This window comes from Arachis ipaensis, chromosome B08 (genome assembly GCF_000816755.2).
Source record: "Arachis ipaensis cultivar K30076 chromosome B08, Araip1.1, whole genome shotgun sequence".
In the NCBI taxonomy this organism is placed as follows: domain Eukaryota; kingdom Viridiplantae; phylum Streptophyta; class Magnoliopsida; order Fabales; family Fabaceae; genus Arachis; species Arachis ipaensis.
In genome coordinates, this window is record NC_029792.2 from 117,576,763 (window position 1) to 117,593,471 (window position 16,709).

The following is a 16,709-nucleotide window of genomic DNA, read 5'->3' on the forward strand; positions in this document are numbered from 1 at the left end:
AGACTCATCTAGAGACCATAGAGATTCCATTGAACCTCCTTATGCCATTCATGAGCTCTGATGAGTATTCTTCTTCTGAAGGGAATGAAGATGTTACTGAAGAGCAAGTTGCCTAGTACCTTGGTGCAATCATGAAGCTGAATACCAAATTATTTGGTAATGAGACTTGGGAAGATGAACCTCCCTTGCTCATCGATGAACTGAGTGATCTGGATCAACTGAGATTGCCTCAGAAGAAACAGGATCCTGGAAAGTTCTTAATACCTTGTACCATAGGTACCATGACCTTTGAGAAGGCTCTATGTGACCTTGGGTTAGGGATAAACCTCATGCCACTCTCTGTAATGGAGAAACTGAGAATCTTTGAGGTGCAAGCTGCCAGAATCTCATTAGAGATGGCAGACAACTCAAGAAAATAGGCTTATGGACTAGTAGAGGACGTGTTAGTAAAGGTTGAAGGCCTTTACATCTCTGCTGATTTCATAATCCTAGACACTAGGAAGGATGAGGATGAATCCGTCATCTTTGGAAGATCCTTCCTAGCCACAGCAAGAGCTGTGATTGATGTGGACAGAGGAGAGTTGGTCCTTCAACTGAATGAGGACTATCTTGTGTTTAAAACTCAAGGATCTCCTTCTGTAACCATGGAGAGGAAGCATGAAAAGCTTCTCTCACTGCAGAGTCAACCAAAGCCCCTACATTCAAATTCTAGGTTTGGTGTTGGGAGGCCACAACCAAACTCTAAGTTTGGTGTTGAACCCCCACAACCAAACTCTAAGTTTGGTGTTGGGAGGTCCCAACCTTGCTCTGATTATCTGTGAGGCTCCATGAGAGCTCACTGTCAAGCTATTGACATTAAAGAAGCACTTGTTGGGAGGCAACCCAATGTTATTTAATCATTTTTATTGTATTTTCTCTTTGTTATTTCATGTTTTATTAGGTTGATGATCATGTGGAGTCATAAAAACTACTGAAAAATCGAAAACAGAATGAAAAACAGCATTGAAAACAGCACACCCTGGAGGAAGGGCTTACTGGCATTTAAACGCCAGTAAGGAGCATCTGGCTGGCGTTTAACGCCAGAACAGAGCATGAAACTGGCGTTAAACGCCAGAAACAAGCAGCAGTCTGGCGTTTAAACGCCAAGATTGCACCCAGAGGAAAGCTGGCGTTAAACGCCAGAAACAAGCACCAGACTGGCGTTAACGCCAGAAACATGCACCATACTGGCGTTCAACGCCAGAAACATGCTATAGACTGGCGTTGAACGCCCAAAACAAGCAAGGAAGTGGCGTTTAACGCTAGAAACATGCTACAGTCTGGCGTTAAACGCCAGGATTGCATATATAGGGCGTTTTACACGTCTAATAGGTGCAGGGATGAGAAATCCTCAAACACCTCAGGATCTGTGGACCCCACAGGATCCCCACCTACTTCTTCTCTCCTCTTCACACCTTTCCATAACTCTCTTCCCCAAATACCCCTCACCAATCAACTCAATCACTCTTCCCCATCACCTCTTCACCAATTACATCCATCCTCTCTTCCCCAAAAACCCCACCTACCTTTAAATTCAAAATAATTTCCCTCCCAAACCCAACCCTAAATGGCCAAACCCTAAACCTCTCCCCACTCCTATATAAACCCCTCATTCCCTCTTCATTTTCACACAACAAAACCCTCTCTTCTTCCCCTTAGCCGAAACCATCTCTCTCTCCCTCTCCTCCATTTTTCTTCTTCTTCTACTTCTTTCTTTCTTCTTTTGCTCGGGGACGAGCAACCATTTTAAGTTTGGTGTGGTAAAAGCATAGCTTTTTGTTTTCCCATAACCATTCATGGCACCTAAGGCCAGAGAAACCTCTAGAAAGAGGAAAGGGAAGGCAATTGCTTCCACCTCTGAGTTATGGGAGATGGAGAAATTCATCTATAAGGTCCATCAAGACCACTTCTATGAAGTTGTGGCCAAGAAGAAAGTGATCCCTGAGGTTCCTTTCAAACTCAAAAAGAATGAGTATCCGGAGATCCGTCTTGAAATCCAAAGAAGAGGTTGGGAAGTTCTCACCAACTCCATTCAACAAGTCAGGATCTTAATGGTTCAAGAGTTCTATGCAAATGCATGGATCACTAGGAACCATGATCAAAGTGTGAACCCGAATCCAAAGAATTGGCTCACCATGGTTTGGGGGAAATACTTAGATTTCAGTCCGGAAAATGTAAGACTGGCATTCAACTTGCCAATGATGGAAGAAAACGCACGCCTCTACACTAGAAGAGTCAACTTTGATCAAAGGTTGGACCAAGTCCTCATGGACATATGTGTGGAAGGAGCTTAATGGAAAATTGACTCAAGAGGCAAGCCGGTTCAACTAAGAAGACATGACCTCAAACCAGCGGCTAGGGGATGGCTAGAGTTCATTCAACGCTCAATCATTCCTACTAGTAACCGGTCTGAAGTTACTATAGACCGGGTCATCATGATCCATAGTATCATGATTGGGGAGGAAGTGGAAGTTCATGAGATCATACCTCAAGAACTCTACAAGGTGGCTGACAAGTCCTCCAATTTGGCAAGGTTAGCCTTTCCTCACCTCATTTGCCACCTCTGCAATTCGGCTGGAATTGACATAGAGGGAGACATCCTCATTGAAGAGGATAAGCCCATCATTAAGAAAAGGATGGAGCAAATAAGAGATCATGGACCTCAACATGAGCATGAGGAGATTCCTCACCATGAAATCCCTGAGATGCCTCAAGGGATGCACTTTCCTCCACAGAATTATTGGGAGCAAATCAACACCTCCCTAGGAGAATTAAGTTCCAACATGGGACAACTAAGGGTGGAGCATCAAGAGCACTCCATCATCCTCCATGAAATTAGAGAAGATCAAAGAGCTATGAGGGAGGAGCAAGAAAGACAAGGAAGATACATAGAGGAGCTCAAGAGCACCATTGGTTCTTCAAGAAGAGGAAGACGCTACCCTCACTAAGGTGGACTCATTCCTTAATCTCCTTGTTTATTTATTTTTCGGTTTTTCGATTTTTGAGCTTTATGTTTTATTTATATTTGTGTCTTATTACATGATCATTAGTGTCTAAGTGTCTATGCCTTAAAGTTATGAATATGAATCCATCACCTCTCTTGAATGAAAAATGTTTTAATTACAAAAGAACAAGAAGTATATGGTTTCGAATTCATCCTTGAAACTAGTTTAATTATTTTGATGTGGTGACAATACTTTTTGTTTTCTAAATGAATGCTTGAACAGTGCATATGTCTTTCAAAGTTAATGTTTATGAATGTTAAATATGTTGGCTCTTGAAGAATAAGGAAAAAGGAGAAATATTATTTGATAATTTGAAAAATCATAAAAATGATTCTTGAAGCAAGAAAAAGCAGTGAATACAAAAGCTTGTAGAAAAACAAATATATAGCGAAAAAAAAAGAAAGAAAAAGAAAAAGCAAGCAGAAAAAGCCAAAAGTTCTTTAAACCAAAAGGCAAGAGCAAAAAGCCAATGGCCCTTAAAACCAAAAGGCAAGGATAATAAAAAGGATCCAAGGCTTTAAGCATCAGTGGATAGGAGGGCCTAAAGGAATAAAATCCTGGCCTAAGCGGCTAAACCAAGCTGTCCCATTAGTTTTTAATTAAAATTCATATTTCTGGACTTTACTATGAGTTTGTGTGTTTTTCTGTGATTTCAGGTAATTTCTGGCTAAAATTGAGGGACTTGAGCAAAAATCAGATTCAGAGGTTGAAGAAGGACTGCAGATGCTGTTGGATTCTGACCTCCCTTCACTCAAAGTAGATTTTCTGGAGCTAAAGAACTCCAAATGGCGCGCTCTCAATTGCGTTGGAAAGTAGACATCTAGGGATTTCCAGCAATATATAATAGTCCATACTTTGCCCGAGTTTAGACGACGTAAACTGGCGTTGAACGCCAGTTCCATGCTGCATTCTGGAGTCAAACGCCAGAAACAGGTTGCAAAGTGGAGTTAAACGCCAGAAACAGGTTACAAACTGGCGTTCAACTCCAAGAAAGACCTCTACACGTGTAAAGTTCAATGCTCAGCCCAAGCACACACCAAGTGGGCCCCGGAAGTGGATTTTCGCATCATTTACTCATTTTTGTAAACCCTAGTAACTAGTTTAGTATAAATAGGACTTTTTACTATCTTTGGGAGATCTTTGATTAGTTTTATGCTATCTTAGACTTTTGTGAGGGCTGGCCATTCGGCCATGCCTGAACATTTATCACTTGTGTATTTTCAACGGTAGAGTTTCTACACACCATAGATTAAGGTGTGAAGCTCTGCTGTTCCTCAAAGATTAATGCAAAGTACTACTGCTTTTCTATTCAATTCAACTTATTTCGCTTCTAAGATATTCATTCGCACTTCAATATGATGGATGTGATGATCGTGACAGTCATCATCATTCTCAACTTATGAACGTATGCCTGACAACCACTTCCGTTCTACCTTAGATTGAATGGATATCTCTTGGATATCTAATACAGGGGACCGAGTCTGATCGAGAACCGACAGATGATTAGCCATGCAGTGACAGCGCATTGGACCATTTTCCCAGAGAGGATGAGATGTAGCCATTGACAACGGTGATGCCCTACATAAAGCTTGCCATGGAAAGGAGTAGGAATGATTGGATGAAGACAACAGGAAAGCAGAGGTTCAGAGGGACGAAAGCATCTCTATACGCTTATCTGAAATTCTCACCAATGAATTACATAAGTACCACTATCCTATTTTATATTTTATTTATCTTTTACTTATCAATTCATAAAATCAGTTGAATCCGCCTGACTGAGATTTACAAGGTGACCATAGCTTGTTTCAAGCCGACAATCTTCGTGGGATCGACCCTTACTCACGTAAGGTTTATTACTTGGACGACCCAGTGCACTTGCTGGTTAGTTGTACGAAGTTGTGAAATAGAATTAAGAACATGAACGTGCGTATTAAGTTTTTAGCGCCGTTACCAAGGAAGGAATGATCACGATTTCGCACACCAATTACCTAACAGCTTTTCCCCAAATAAAAAAAAGTTGAAACAGGAAACCCTAGCTTCTCCACCACAGCCGCCTGCCGCCGTCCGTTGCACTTAGGCACTACCATCGTCGTCTGGTCGTCCGTGCTTCTTCCTCCTTCAAGAATTGCAGCTTCTTCCTCGAGCTCGGCGCGTCAGTCCCTGGTCTTCATCTGCTCCGTCGCCCTCCTGCCGCCGTCCGTCGCGCGCTCAGGCACAAACGTCTTCGTCTGGTTGTCGTGCTCGAAGTCCCCAACCCACCAATTGCAGCTTCTTCCTCGAGCTCGTAGTCTTTCTGCTCTTCGTTTGCTCAGCCGCAGGTTCTTCCAACCCACCACCGTCTTCTAAGACGTGTTCGTCGCTTGGTCCCTGTTTCCGTTGCGGTTCTGCCCCTCTGCTCAGACTGCTCAGAAGAAAAACCCTTCTCCATTTCAATTTTCTTCCTTCGAGTTCAGAGAGCAGAAGCTAAACCAAGAAAAAACCCTAGACTTCGAAGGTCAATTTTCAGTTCACTGCTAACTTCTTCTGCGTTTTTTATTCATGCCATGTTCAATGATTATTTAATTACTGATTATTTGAATGTTTTGTGTTTTAATTTTTTATTGAATGATTATTTGATTAGTAATGAGCTCTAGTTCTGTTGTGTTGCTGTTTTTATGTGTTGTGATTTTTTATTGAATGAGCTCTGGTTCTGCTGTGTTGCTATTTTGAGTGTTGCTGTGTTGTTGTTTTATGTGTTCTTTATTTTTTATTGACATGCATCTGATGGAAGTATGCTGTTTTTGAGTTTTAATTTTTAAGGGAGTGAATATGCTGTTTTTGAATGTTAAATGATATATTTATTGATTTCTGGTTTAAGGTGATTAATTGTTGTTGCTTTTTTAATTTTTGTTGCTGATTGTTCTTGATTCTTGGCTGCTGTTCAGTCTGTTGTGGTGTTGGTAATGGTATTTTTGATTGGGATCTTTTGAGAGCTGCTGGTGAAGCTGGTGAAGGGATCAAGTTTAGAATAGGAATTTAATGGTGGAAACTGGTGAAGGGATCAAGTTCAAAGCATACTCTTAGATAACCCAAAATGCTTCAAGAACAACAACCACCTTAATCATAATGAATCAAAGAAAGTAGTGATGCTGCCTAAAATTTTGATAATCCTTGTTAATCTTTGAAAAAGTTTGTTGCTCTTGTGTAACTTATTATTGTGTTATTGTGATTTAATTATTGGTGTGGTCGCTGTGTAATTGTTATTGTGATTTAATTATTTCTTCCAACATTAAAAATTAATTGTTAATATTTTGATGTTTGTACTTTTATAGAATATTTATTTATAATTTTTTTATTATTTTATTATAAATGGTTTTTTTAGTTAAACCATAATTAAACCGATTAAATCAGTAAATCAATCAACCAATAATTAGAACATTCAATAATTAGTTCAATTTTCAAAACCTTCTTTCTACTAAAAAATGTAACTCAAAAGTAAAATGAGCATTTCACTTTTAGTTTTTGATAGAAGGCCTAGAGGCTAGAGCCCAAAGAAAACGAAACAAACATCAATACTATACATCCTCGCAATTAAGGTGGATTAGTCTAGTAATTCGTTCGTTAGTTTGCGTAAATAAATATTGAAGGTTCCAATATGATTTTTTTTTTTTTGTATATAATAACTCATTGACCAATTTGACCTCCTTGACCTGTTTAGAGACAGAGAATACATTGAGGGAAAAAAAAAGCACTATACATCCTAGCAACACTGGGTAAAGATCTTCCCCTCTCATCATCACAAACCAGCATCAATTTCGGCGCCGATTCTAGCCAAACAATCGGCCACTCTATTGCCCTCCCTGAGGGGGTGGATGACATTTCTTCAACTCAAATTTTACATGTCACGCGCACCATGTGTTTGATTAATTTCTTTAACTTATGTATGTTCAAATTATGCATGTCATTCAATGAATTTGTTCCATGGATGTTGGATTAGGAGAGTGTGGTAAAGCCAATAGAAGGACATAGTAGTGTTAACAAGCTGAGCTCCAATCTGCTCCTTGGCTTCCTTTGGAGATTTTTCTACTGCTACACACCATCCATGGCTATTGAAACTCTAGTCCTCGGTAATTCCTTATTCCCTTCCTCTTGTTTCTTCTTCTCTTCTCTCGTGCATTACATTTTATTATTTCTTTTTCAGGTGCTGGGCAAGAGGTAGGGAAGAGCTGCGTGGTGGTTAACATAAATGGGAAGCGGATCATGTTCGATTGCGGAATGCACATGGGTGTCTCGGACCACCGCCGTTACCCCAACTTCAGTCTCATCTCTCCCACCGGCGATTTTGACACCGCCCTCTCTTGCATCATCATCACCCATTTGTATTGTATCAACATACTCTTCCTTCGTTTTCATTATTTTTTAATCTTTAAAATTTCTCACTCACTGATTTATTCTTTTATATATTTTTTTGGCATAATTGGTGACAGTCACCTGGACCACCTTGGTGCATTGGTTTATTTCACTGAAGTTTGTGGGTTTCACGGACCAATTTACATGACGGTGAGTTGTTTCCTACTACGTGTTCAATGTAATGCTTTTGTTTTGGGTGGGGAGAGGATGATAATTATTTTCTCACGTAAGTACATAATTTCAATTATTTGGCATTTTTGGTGTGCAAAGTAAAATGAGAAAAAAAGAGGACGGAAGCAGAAAAAAAAATAAGAAACTAGGTTCCTAAAAACTACAATCACTCCTCATAACTGAAACTATAGTAATATTGAATCCGATTGTGCACCTCAAAACTACAATCACTCCTCATAACTGAAACTATGGTAATATTGAATCTGATTGTGCACCTCCTTCGCCATCAAATCTTCAACTTTATTAGCTTCCTTTTGAATGAGACCAAAACGGACAACCCAAGTTCTTTGCTGCTTTAATTCAAAATTTCCTATATAATAACCTTCTCTTCATGATTATCTAGCATTTTCCAATTGTTAACTATAACAAATAACGAATACCTGACCAGTCTTGCATACGACATCCTTGAACTGAGCTTTTTTTTCCAATTATTTGGCATTTGACATTGATTGGTTGCTTTTTCTTAAAAAAAAGATAGCAAATGAAGAATTTTGCTAAGCGAGAAAGAATGTATTCATGATGATGAGACATCCACGCTTAGATACATAATGTAGAAGTTGTTTTATCTTTGGACATAAAATCAATGTATCTTAAAGCATCCTTTTTTATAAAAAAAATTGAAAATTGTAGTTTTGTTTTCCTATTTTTTCTGGTGATGCTACTTCTATTAAAGTAAATTATCCAAACATAAGAGTTAAGATTAATTGATTATAGGGTCATTTAAGTAAATCTTATACTGTTGAATACTCTTTTATTAGAGTAACTTTATACAGAACCCACTCTAGATTAGAATCTTATACATTATAGATCATAGTTATATGTCAATCTAAAATCATTTTGATATACTTTTATATGTATCTAAATTAACGATATAGAAAAGTTTAAACGAACATGAAATTAGGATGTTAGATTATACCCTTATTGATATTCAATTTTTACAAAATTTTGTACAAATAATCTTTCATAATAGGTACTTATGTATTCAACAGTTAGATGGATAGCACCAAATAAGCACTGTCATCTAAATAGTATATGCACCATAAACATACCCAAGCAGGGCAATCACCATGTTCATTCCATTCATAGCCACCAGCTAAGCAAAACTATCAGGTCAATTTCAATACATTCTTAAGTGTACATGATTATGTTCTGCATCAATAGCAATATGAATCTAGGGGAGGAAAAAAAGTGAAGCTTTCCATGCCTTTAATGCAATATTCCCTGAATATGTTTTCAGAATAATTGCTTGTATTTTCTTGGTAGGTAGATGTTATTTTAAGAGATTTTCTATGTATTAGTTTGAGCATAATTGGGAAAAAAAAGTGGGGAAAAAAAAAAGAAAAAGAAAAATTAATAGTTTTAACAAAATCAGAATATTTATCGAAAAAAGGATGAGCTTGATTGATGTTTCAAATTTTTTTCTGGAAGGGTAAACCACCAAAAATGCACTTGAATTATTTTGTTGCAATGCCCCCAAATTTTACTGACAAAAATGTCTTCAAATTATTTAAAAATGTGACAAAATGTACATCCATGAACTCAAACATTCTGCATTAATGGAAAAAAGTGATGTGGCAAACGAAGCTTCCTATGTGGCAGGTGAAACTCTGACATTGGCAAATGAGCCATGTCATGATTTTCTGTTAATGGAACAAGTCTTTGATCATGGCTGAGCATTTTTGGCACGTTTTAAATTATTTGATGGCATTTTTGTCTATAACAAAATTCAGGAGCATTTTTGTTAACCTCAAGATAATTCAAGTGTATTTTTGGTGGTTTACCATTCTTGGGAAGAAATTATTGAGTAGAATATTATGGTATTAGAAATACTGGTTATCAAAGTGGTTGTGGTATTTTGACATTCTTTGGAAATATTAGCAATATTGCATATACACTATTTTGACATACATTTTCTTTCTTTTGTGCTTCAAATACTGTACTAGCTGGTTTCAAGGTTCCATTCTATAATCAAACTTTAACTTGACTATTGATTCTAAACAGTACCCAACAAAAGCTTTGGCTCCTTTGATGTTGGAAGATTATCGGAAAGTAATGGTTGAACGCCGTGGCGAGGAAGAGCAGTTTAATTCTGATCATATTGCTGAGTGCATGAAGAAAGGTATCCAATCCAGTCAAGCATGTTCATGATTTGTATTTCTGTACATTTTCATAGCTGGTGCCACTTCTTCTAAGTATGCTCATGACTGAAAATAATTCTTTTTCTCGTATATCTAGTATGTCGTTATTTATTTATTTATTATTTTTATTGACCGATCTGCTTTTACAAGATTTATTGTTATAATTTTGTGAGAACTTTAAAATTTATTCACTTAAAAGGTCTACTTTTCTTAGCAATAGTTTGGTTTGAACTTTGGAATTTTGGTGAACGCAGCAGCTTCCTAACTAAAACTATTATACTTCGACCTTTTAACTTTATAAAAGCATTTTAATCTGGTTTATTCCTGTGTACTATACAGTTATTGCTGTGGATCTGAGGCAGACTATACAAGTAGACAAAGATCTTCAAATTCGTGCCTATTATGCTGGCCATGTAAGTCTCTCTGAGGCCATGTTTTATTTGCAAAACTAGACTTCTAAAATAACGTTGGGTAATCCAACTTACATACACTTTGTTGATTTCTTAAATTTGTTTTTGGTCTTTTATTGTTGCATTTTTCTTTCCTCCCTGCATGATGGTGCCTTTTCATGCTTGTTAGCCTGATTGTTGTCATGAACAATTGGCCGTTTTGTGAGTGTGTTAGTTTTTGAGTGGGACTGGGTTATTTGTCATCCATATCACCCAACAACCACTTTTAACTCCAAAATATATGAAAGATAAGTTGAGAGTTATTAAGTCAGGATTAGATTTTTCCCACTATGTTACTCATCTGCTAGGATAAGAGTTATTTTTCAGTGTACTGAGATGGTCAGATATTCTAGGAGAAACCTCCTTCTCTCTTCCCTATCTGCTGTATGTCTAGGTATTGCTTATAATCTGCATTCTGCCGAGAATAAGAAAAATACACTCTTCTCCTTAAGTTATATGGAATGCACTTCTTGTAAATGCATGTTACAATTATTTTATGTAACTTACAATCAATTCACCGTCATATATGATCCTACCAAAAGGTGCTCATACATAGGAATGGGTTAAGAGAGGCCATAGAAGCTCTTAGGCTAGCAGCATGGTTGAATTTATTATTATCATTGCAAGACTTATTTGTGTTCAGCATATCCTAATTGATAACACTGTGTTTGCATTATTAATAATGTCATGTGAAGCAGTCAAGCAGCATTCATGGATCATAATTTATTGGATGTGTATGATATTGTTTTGCATTGTTGCGGTCACTTGCCTTATCCAGTTTACCTTCTTTGAGTACCTTACATTAATTCTTAAGGTTCTTGGAGCTGCAATGTTCCATGCAAAGGTGGGAGACTCGGAAATGGTATATACAGGAGACTACAATATGACACCAGATAGACACCTTGGAGCAGCCCAAATTGATCGATTGCGACTTGACCTTCTCATTACTGAGTAAGACCAGCACTAATTGAGTCCACGAGTCTTGCCTATAACAACATTTGAGTATTTAGAGAAAGAAATAAACTATTTTTTCTTCTTATTTGTTGTGTCAAGTTATATTCATAGATTAGATCATACTCTAAATTGATTTTAGCTTTTGGTACATTATTTTCACTATATTTTGATATTACATTAGAAATATAAGACTTTCTTGTCTTGCATATAACAAGCTAAGCTCTTGGAAAGCTGGTAGTGTATGTGACCAAGAGCTCATGATTTTAATTTGTCAGTTGCCCACTTTTTCAGTTTAAATCAATTGATTTCAGTATCAAATGTGTTGTGCCACACTAATTGATGGATCCTATTACACTTTCTGCTCTAATCTATATAACTGAGAAAATTGCATTTGATTCTCTTTTCAGATCCACATATGGAACTACAATTCGTGATTCAAAATATGCTCGTGAGAGGGAATTCCTGGATGCTGTATGTATTGTAACACCCACTCTGTAGAATTATGTGCTATAATTGTTTAGTAATTTGGTTTTTACATTAACCTGGTGTATCTGTTTGGAAAGGAACTCTAGGGTTTGATTTCTTTTCAACTATTGATTTTATTTGGGATATTATTACCTTTTTGGTTTCCAATGGTGCAAAGTAGAGGATCTTTTAAGGATTCCATCTCTCATGTTCATCCTCCTCTCCTTTCTTTTCTTCATTCATTTTATTATTTTAAGAGGAATGAACAGTGAATCCTCTGTTTTTACTTCTTGTCGCCTCCATTATTTATTTTATTTTTAATGGAGAATTTGCTCATGATTTGTGGTGATCACGTTTTGACTTTTCTTGATTTGGTGCCATATATATTATCTCTGCATCTTTTACTTTCTGTTTTTCCTTTTTAATTCAAGTGCTTCAAATCTATGGCTACTGTTAAGTTTTCAAAATAATTGGTTTAGGTTCATAAATGTGTTTCTGCGGGAGGAAAGGTGCTTATTCCAACATTTGGTCTTGGAAGGGCTCAGGTATTCTCATCAAGATAACCATTAGACCATCACTTCTTCTCATGATATTGATGGAGATATAATAGTTGTCTCTTTTTTTCTATGTTATTATGACGTCTAGGAACTATGCATTTTGATGGATGACTACTGGGAGCGCATGAATTTGAAGGTTCCTATATACTTCTCAGCAGGTTTGAATTAGTTACTGTTCCTTTTAAAAACATTATATATACTCGTTTTGCTGAATATTCATTACATGTATATTCATTTGATTATGTTTCCAATAGAAATCTTTCAATGTTCACATAGGAGGTCAAGAATTAAAATAAGATTTGCAGCAAAAATACTGGAGGTGTCAAGAGTCCAGATCCTAGTTAATGTGATGATTAAGCAAATTAAGAAGTCTAGTTCATTAACTTCTCCACCATTCAAACTCGAATAAAGTGGAAATTCCACAAAATGTCATCCAAGGAGAACAATAATTAATTAAATAATTACTAGCATTCCAAATGAGCACTCATGGATATTTGAAACAACTTATTGGAAATGAAAATAACAAGATTATTTCTTTATGCCTTATTTGATTGCAAGGATTTGAATCAAACAACAAAATGTTCAATAGAATTTAAAAGAAAGGTAATGTTGTTAAAAAATGAGATAACAAATAGAAAGAAAACATGCAAAATAAGTAAGATTGAAATTATCATAGAGCAAATAATAACTTTTCCATACACAACAAAAGGAAAGGAAGAAAAAAGAATAACAATTGGACAGACTAATAAAAATTGATATTAATAATATCCAAGAAGGCACAAAATGTGAAGCATTGGGGAAACTGGGAAAGAACGGAAGATCGTCATCCATGACCAAACACGGCTCTTCGTAGAAGTTAACTAAATAAGTCATGTTATGTAACATAGATGCCACTGCATTTTCAGAAAATTGTTTCAATTATTGCAACTAAAAATCTGAAAATATGACAATGTTCTGTTTTCTACTGCTTAGCTGTGTTGCTTGTGTTGTCGATCTTCTTAAAGCCGTTTCTTCTACTATTTTCTTCATTTATCTGTGTCAAAGTAGACCTAACTACTAGAATCTGTATTTTTCAGGTTTAACAAAGCAAGCTAACGTGTACTATAAGATGCTTATCAATTGGACAAGCCAGAAGATTAAAGATTCATACCCTACAAATAATGCTTTTGATTTTAAGAATGGTAATTTCCATATATTTCATACATTTTTGAATTTTAATCTGGCACAAATTATGCATTTATATGCGCTTTCACATATTTGCATACTATTTTCTGCATTCAATAACAAGCAGGTAATGATGCCTTATAGATATGCTGTTGAAACCTGTGTTTAGTGATGCCTTATAGATATGCTGTTGAAACCTGTGTTTAGTGATTAGACTACTTGTATATTCTATAATGGTAACAACTAGTTAATCTGAAGAAAATTTCTGCCACTTGTTCAAGGCATTTCAAATTAAAAAATATGAAGTATTTAGACAGCAGAAACTGAGATAAAATATTGATATATGACTGGCAGCAGTCAGCCGTGCATAGTATTCTAGAAGGACATGCATAAAGGGTTTAGGTCAAAGCATGTTCACCACCAGGTAATTAGACTATACATACTTATGACAACTTTAATTTTGTTAGAGCTTTTGAATGTGAGGGATTTCCTTCTTTTTTTTTTTTTCACATCTTGTGCTACCAAATCTAGATTTGTTGAAAAGGAGAGAAAATCCCTGAAACTTCAGGAAATTGGTCTATGTCAGAGATTCTTTTATGGATTGGTGTATAGCAGAAGGGATAGGAAGGGCAAGAAAATGGGTTGAGAATCAGGTTCAAGCATGTAAAAAGAATAATGAAAGGGGAATGAGCAGGAAAAATAGTCAGAAGTTTGTTACAAAGTTAGTAGTGAATGAAGGGGAATATGGTGAAGGGAGGATTTTTATCTAGTCATTTGTGAATTTTCAATAAAGGATTTTTATCTTTTATTCAAATTGAATTTTGTTTAAAGAAAAGGATAATCAAATTACATGGTGAATAGCCGTAAACATCTTCTTCTCGTTTCTGTTAATGTAAATTTTATAATAATTGAGATTGGCGATATAATTCACTGCTTCATATTGCTTGATATGTTCCTCATTTCAGTGCTCTGGTTTTGATGCTACAGTTTGCAAGTATGAAAGGTCTGTACTTGATACTCCTGGTCCGTGTGTTCTTTTTGCATCTCCTGGGATGATAAGCGGTGGGCTTTCGCTCGAAGTTTTCAAACGTTGGGCACCATTTGAAAATACCCTTGTTGCTTTACCTGGGTACATCCTTTTTTTATTCTCTCTCTCTCTCTCTCCTTTCGCATTAATTGCAGGATGACCAAAAGGCCGATAATTGCCCCCTAAATTGAGTTATATTGATATTTTACTTCATGATCATTGAGATAAACTCAAACATAGAAAGTGAGACCAAATCTATAAAATGCCCATAGAGAGTTTCGACAAGCAGTTGATACTGTGCACATTTTCTATATAGCCTGTATGATTGAAGCCCCTGCGTTTTGAAGTTCTCCTCTAGTGAAAGTGACTCTCCTTTCTATCTAAAATTTAATTCTCTTTCCAATCTGTGTCATCAGTTAGGAAAACTGAATAGTTGCAAGATTTCTGGTATAAGAGGTTTGTGTGTGTTTGGATGTAAAAGGATGTTCCTCATATCTCATTCACCATAGATTTTTATTTGTTTCCTGCAAAGCCATGTATATCAATCTTATATTTGAAGGATTTATATTTCTGATGTGTTGTATAAATATTTTATTTCGTTATTATTGTAGGTATTGTTTGCCTGGAACAGTAGGACATGTATTAATGTCTAAGCCCCCAAAAATTGAATTGGACCCCAACACAAAAATTGATGTGCGTTGCCAGGTAAATATATTTCTTCTGCTAATTTGTTTACATACATGGAAACATGCATTCTATGTGAGGCTCTCTTTCTTCTTCTCTGAAAAAAGATTATTTAGTTTTCAACTGGGTAGACAAAAGTGCAAGCAGATACACATGTAAATAAATTATGAGACCAAAAATATTGATATTGTATGGAGTAGGGAAACTGGAAAAATATAGGTCTCGTCTCACTAATGCATAAGTAAGCTGGCAGTAAATTTGGAGAGTGATATGTTCTTGTGGGTTGGGAAATATTTATATCGAGACAATTAATGCCGAGGAAAATAGTTCAGAGGCTAGTGCAAGAGTGCTAAATCTTCACCATATGTATCTTTTCTTATTTATATTTCATCACCTGCTCTATTTTGATATCTCACTGATATCAGCCTTTGGTCCATTAATACACTAGAGTTTCTTCATCTATTCGCTCTCGAATTGAATACCTATATCTTGCTAAATCTGCCTAGTGAATAAAATAAGATGATAGTATGTTGAAAGCTGCCAAAAGAAAAAGAACACTTGAGCATTTATTAGTCTTTCTGAGTTTTATAGTGTGATGAGATTTACATTTAACATGACTTGGGACTTGGGGGCAAGTACACAACTGAAACCATGTATTACTTTTTCTATCTTTTAAGAGAAACAAAAATCTAACTCGCAATTGATTTAAACATTATGAACTGAGTTTCAAAAGTTTCATGCTCCTCGACAGAAAGCTTTTGTGGTTATTTGAAATTCCTTATGTGCTTTAGAAACAAAAGAAGAATGCATTTTGCTATCAAATGATTTTCTAGTGCAAATTGACATGGATTCAATTCATTTCAGTTTATTAATATCTGGAATAACTTTGACTACTGTTGTATATTTTGACAGGTTCATCAGTTGGCTTTCAGTCCTCACACGGATTCTAAAGGGATAATGGATCTAATAAAATTTCTCTCCCCTAAGCATGTTATACTAGTGCATGGTGAGAAGCCTAAGATGGTTTCTCTTAAAGAAAAAATTCATTCTGAAATGGGGATTCCATGTTATCATCCTGCAAATAATGAAACTGTATCCGTTCCTTCAACTGTCTATGTAAAAGCTCAAGCAAGTGATGCTTTCATGGAAAGATGCTTAAAGCCAAACTTCAAGTTACATAAATGCAGTTCACAGGAGCCATCTATCAAAACCTTGACAGACAAAAACGTAGTGCCTGAGCTTCAAGTGATAAATGAAAAAGCTGTATTTATAGTTGAGGATAAAAGCAAAAAGCTGAAAGTTGTGCACAATGATGAGGTTTTGGTCATGCTGGGGGAAAAGAAGACGGAGGATTAGCATGCAAATTATCTTGTGGTGTGTGGTGTGTGTGTTTATTAGAATATCTATGGCGGGTGGTTGGTGGCACTAGCTAGTTTTACATCTTAGGTTGTGTTTATTAGTTTAGATGGATTTTGGAGGGGAGGAAAAAGCTTTGGAGGATTAAATCGCTTACGAGTTTTATCCTTCTCTCTTGTTCTCGCATAATCACAAGTAGGGATGGCAGTGGGGCGGGTAGGGGCGGGTTTTTGCCCTACCCGACCCCGCCC

General features: G+C 36.4%; 1 protein-coding gene across 7 annotated transcripts in view; it reads left to right on the forward strand.

Annotated features, from left to right (window-relative positions):
- LOC107613675 (cleavage and polyadenylation specificity factor subunit 3-II) overlaps positions 1–16,709 on the forward strand; it is a 67,390-nt gene that overhangs the window by 46,685 nt on the left and 3,996 nt on the right. Inside the window, exons 1-14 of one of the 7 annotated variants that reach the window (XM_016315778.2) lie at positions 6,718–6,796; positions 7,021–7,150; positions 7,225–7,402; positions 7,511–7,583; positions 9,666–9,783; positions 10,142–10,215; positions 11,066–11,202; positions 11,613–11,676; positions 12,150–12,215; positions 12,316–12,385; positions 13,304–13,408; positions 14,379–14,520; positions 15,030–15,123; positions 16,015–16,653. In XM_016315778.2, the coding sequence (XP_016171264.1) occupies positions 7,126–7,150; positions 7,225–7,402; positions 7,511–7,583; positions 9,666–9,783; positions 10,142–10,215; positions 11,066–11,202; positions 11,613–11,676; positions 12,150–12,215; positions 12,316–12,385; positions 13,304–13,408; positions 14,379–14,520; positions 15,030–15,123; positions 16,015–16,458 (1,590 nt within the window). In that variant the 5' untranslated portion in view covers positions 6,718–6,796; positions 7,021–7,125 and the 3' untranslated portion in view covers positions 16,459–16,653. Of the gene's footprint in view, positions 1–6,717; positions 6,797–7,020; positions 7,151–7,224; positions 7,408–7,510; positions 7,584–8,634; positions 8,775–9,665; positions 9,784–10,141; positions 10,216–11,065; positions 11,203–11,612; positions 11,677–12,149; positions 12,216–12,315; positions 12,386–13,303; positions 13,409–14,378; positions 14,521–15,029; positions 15,124–16,014; positions 16,654–16,709 lie in introns of those variants that run through there. The other 6 variants (XM_021109807.1, XM_016315779.2, XM_021109809.1 and 3 more) reach the window with 6 other exon arrangements.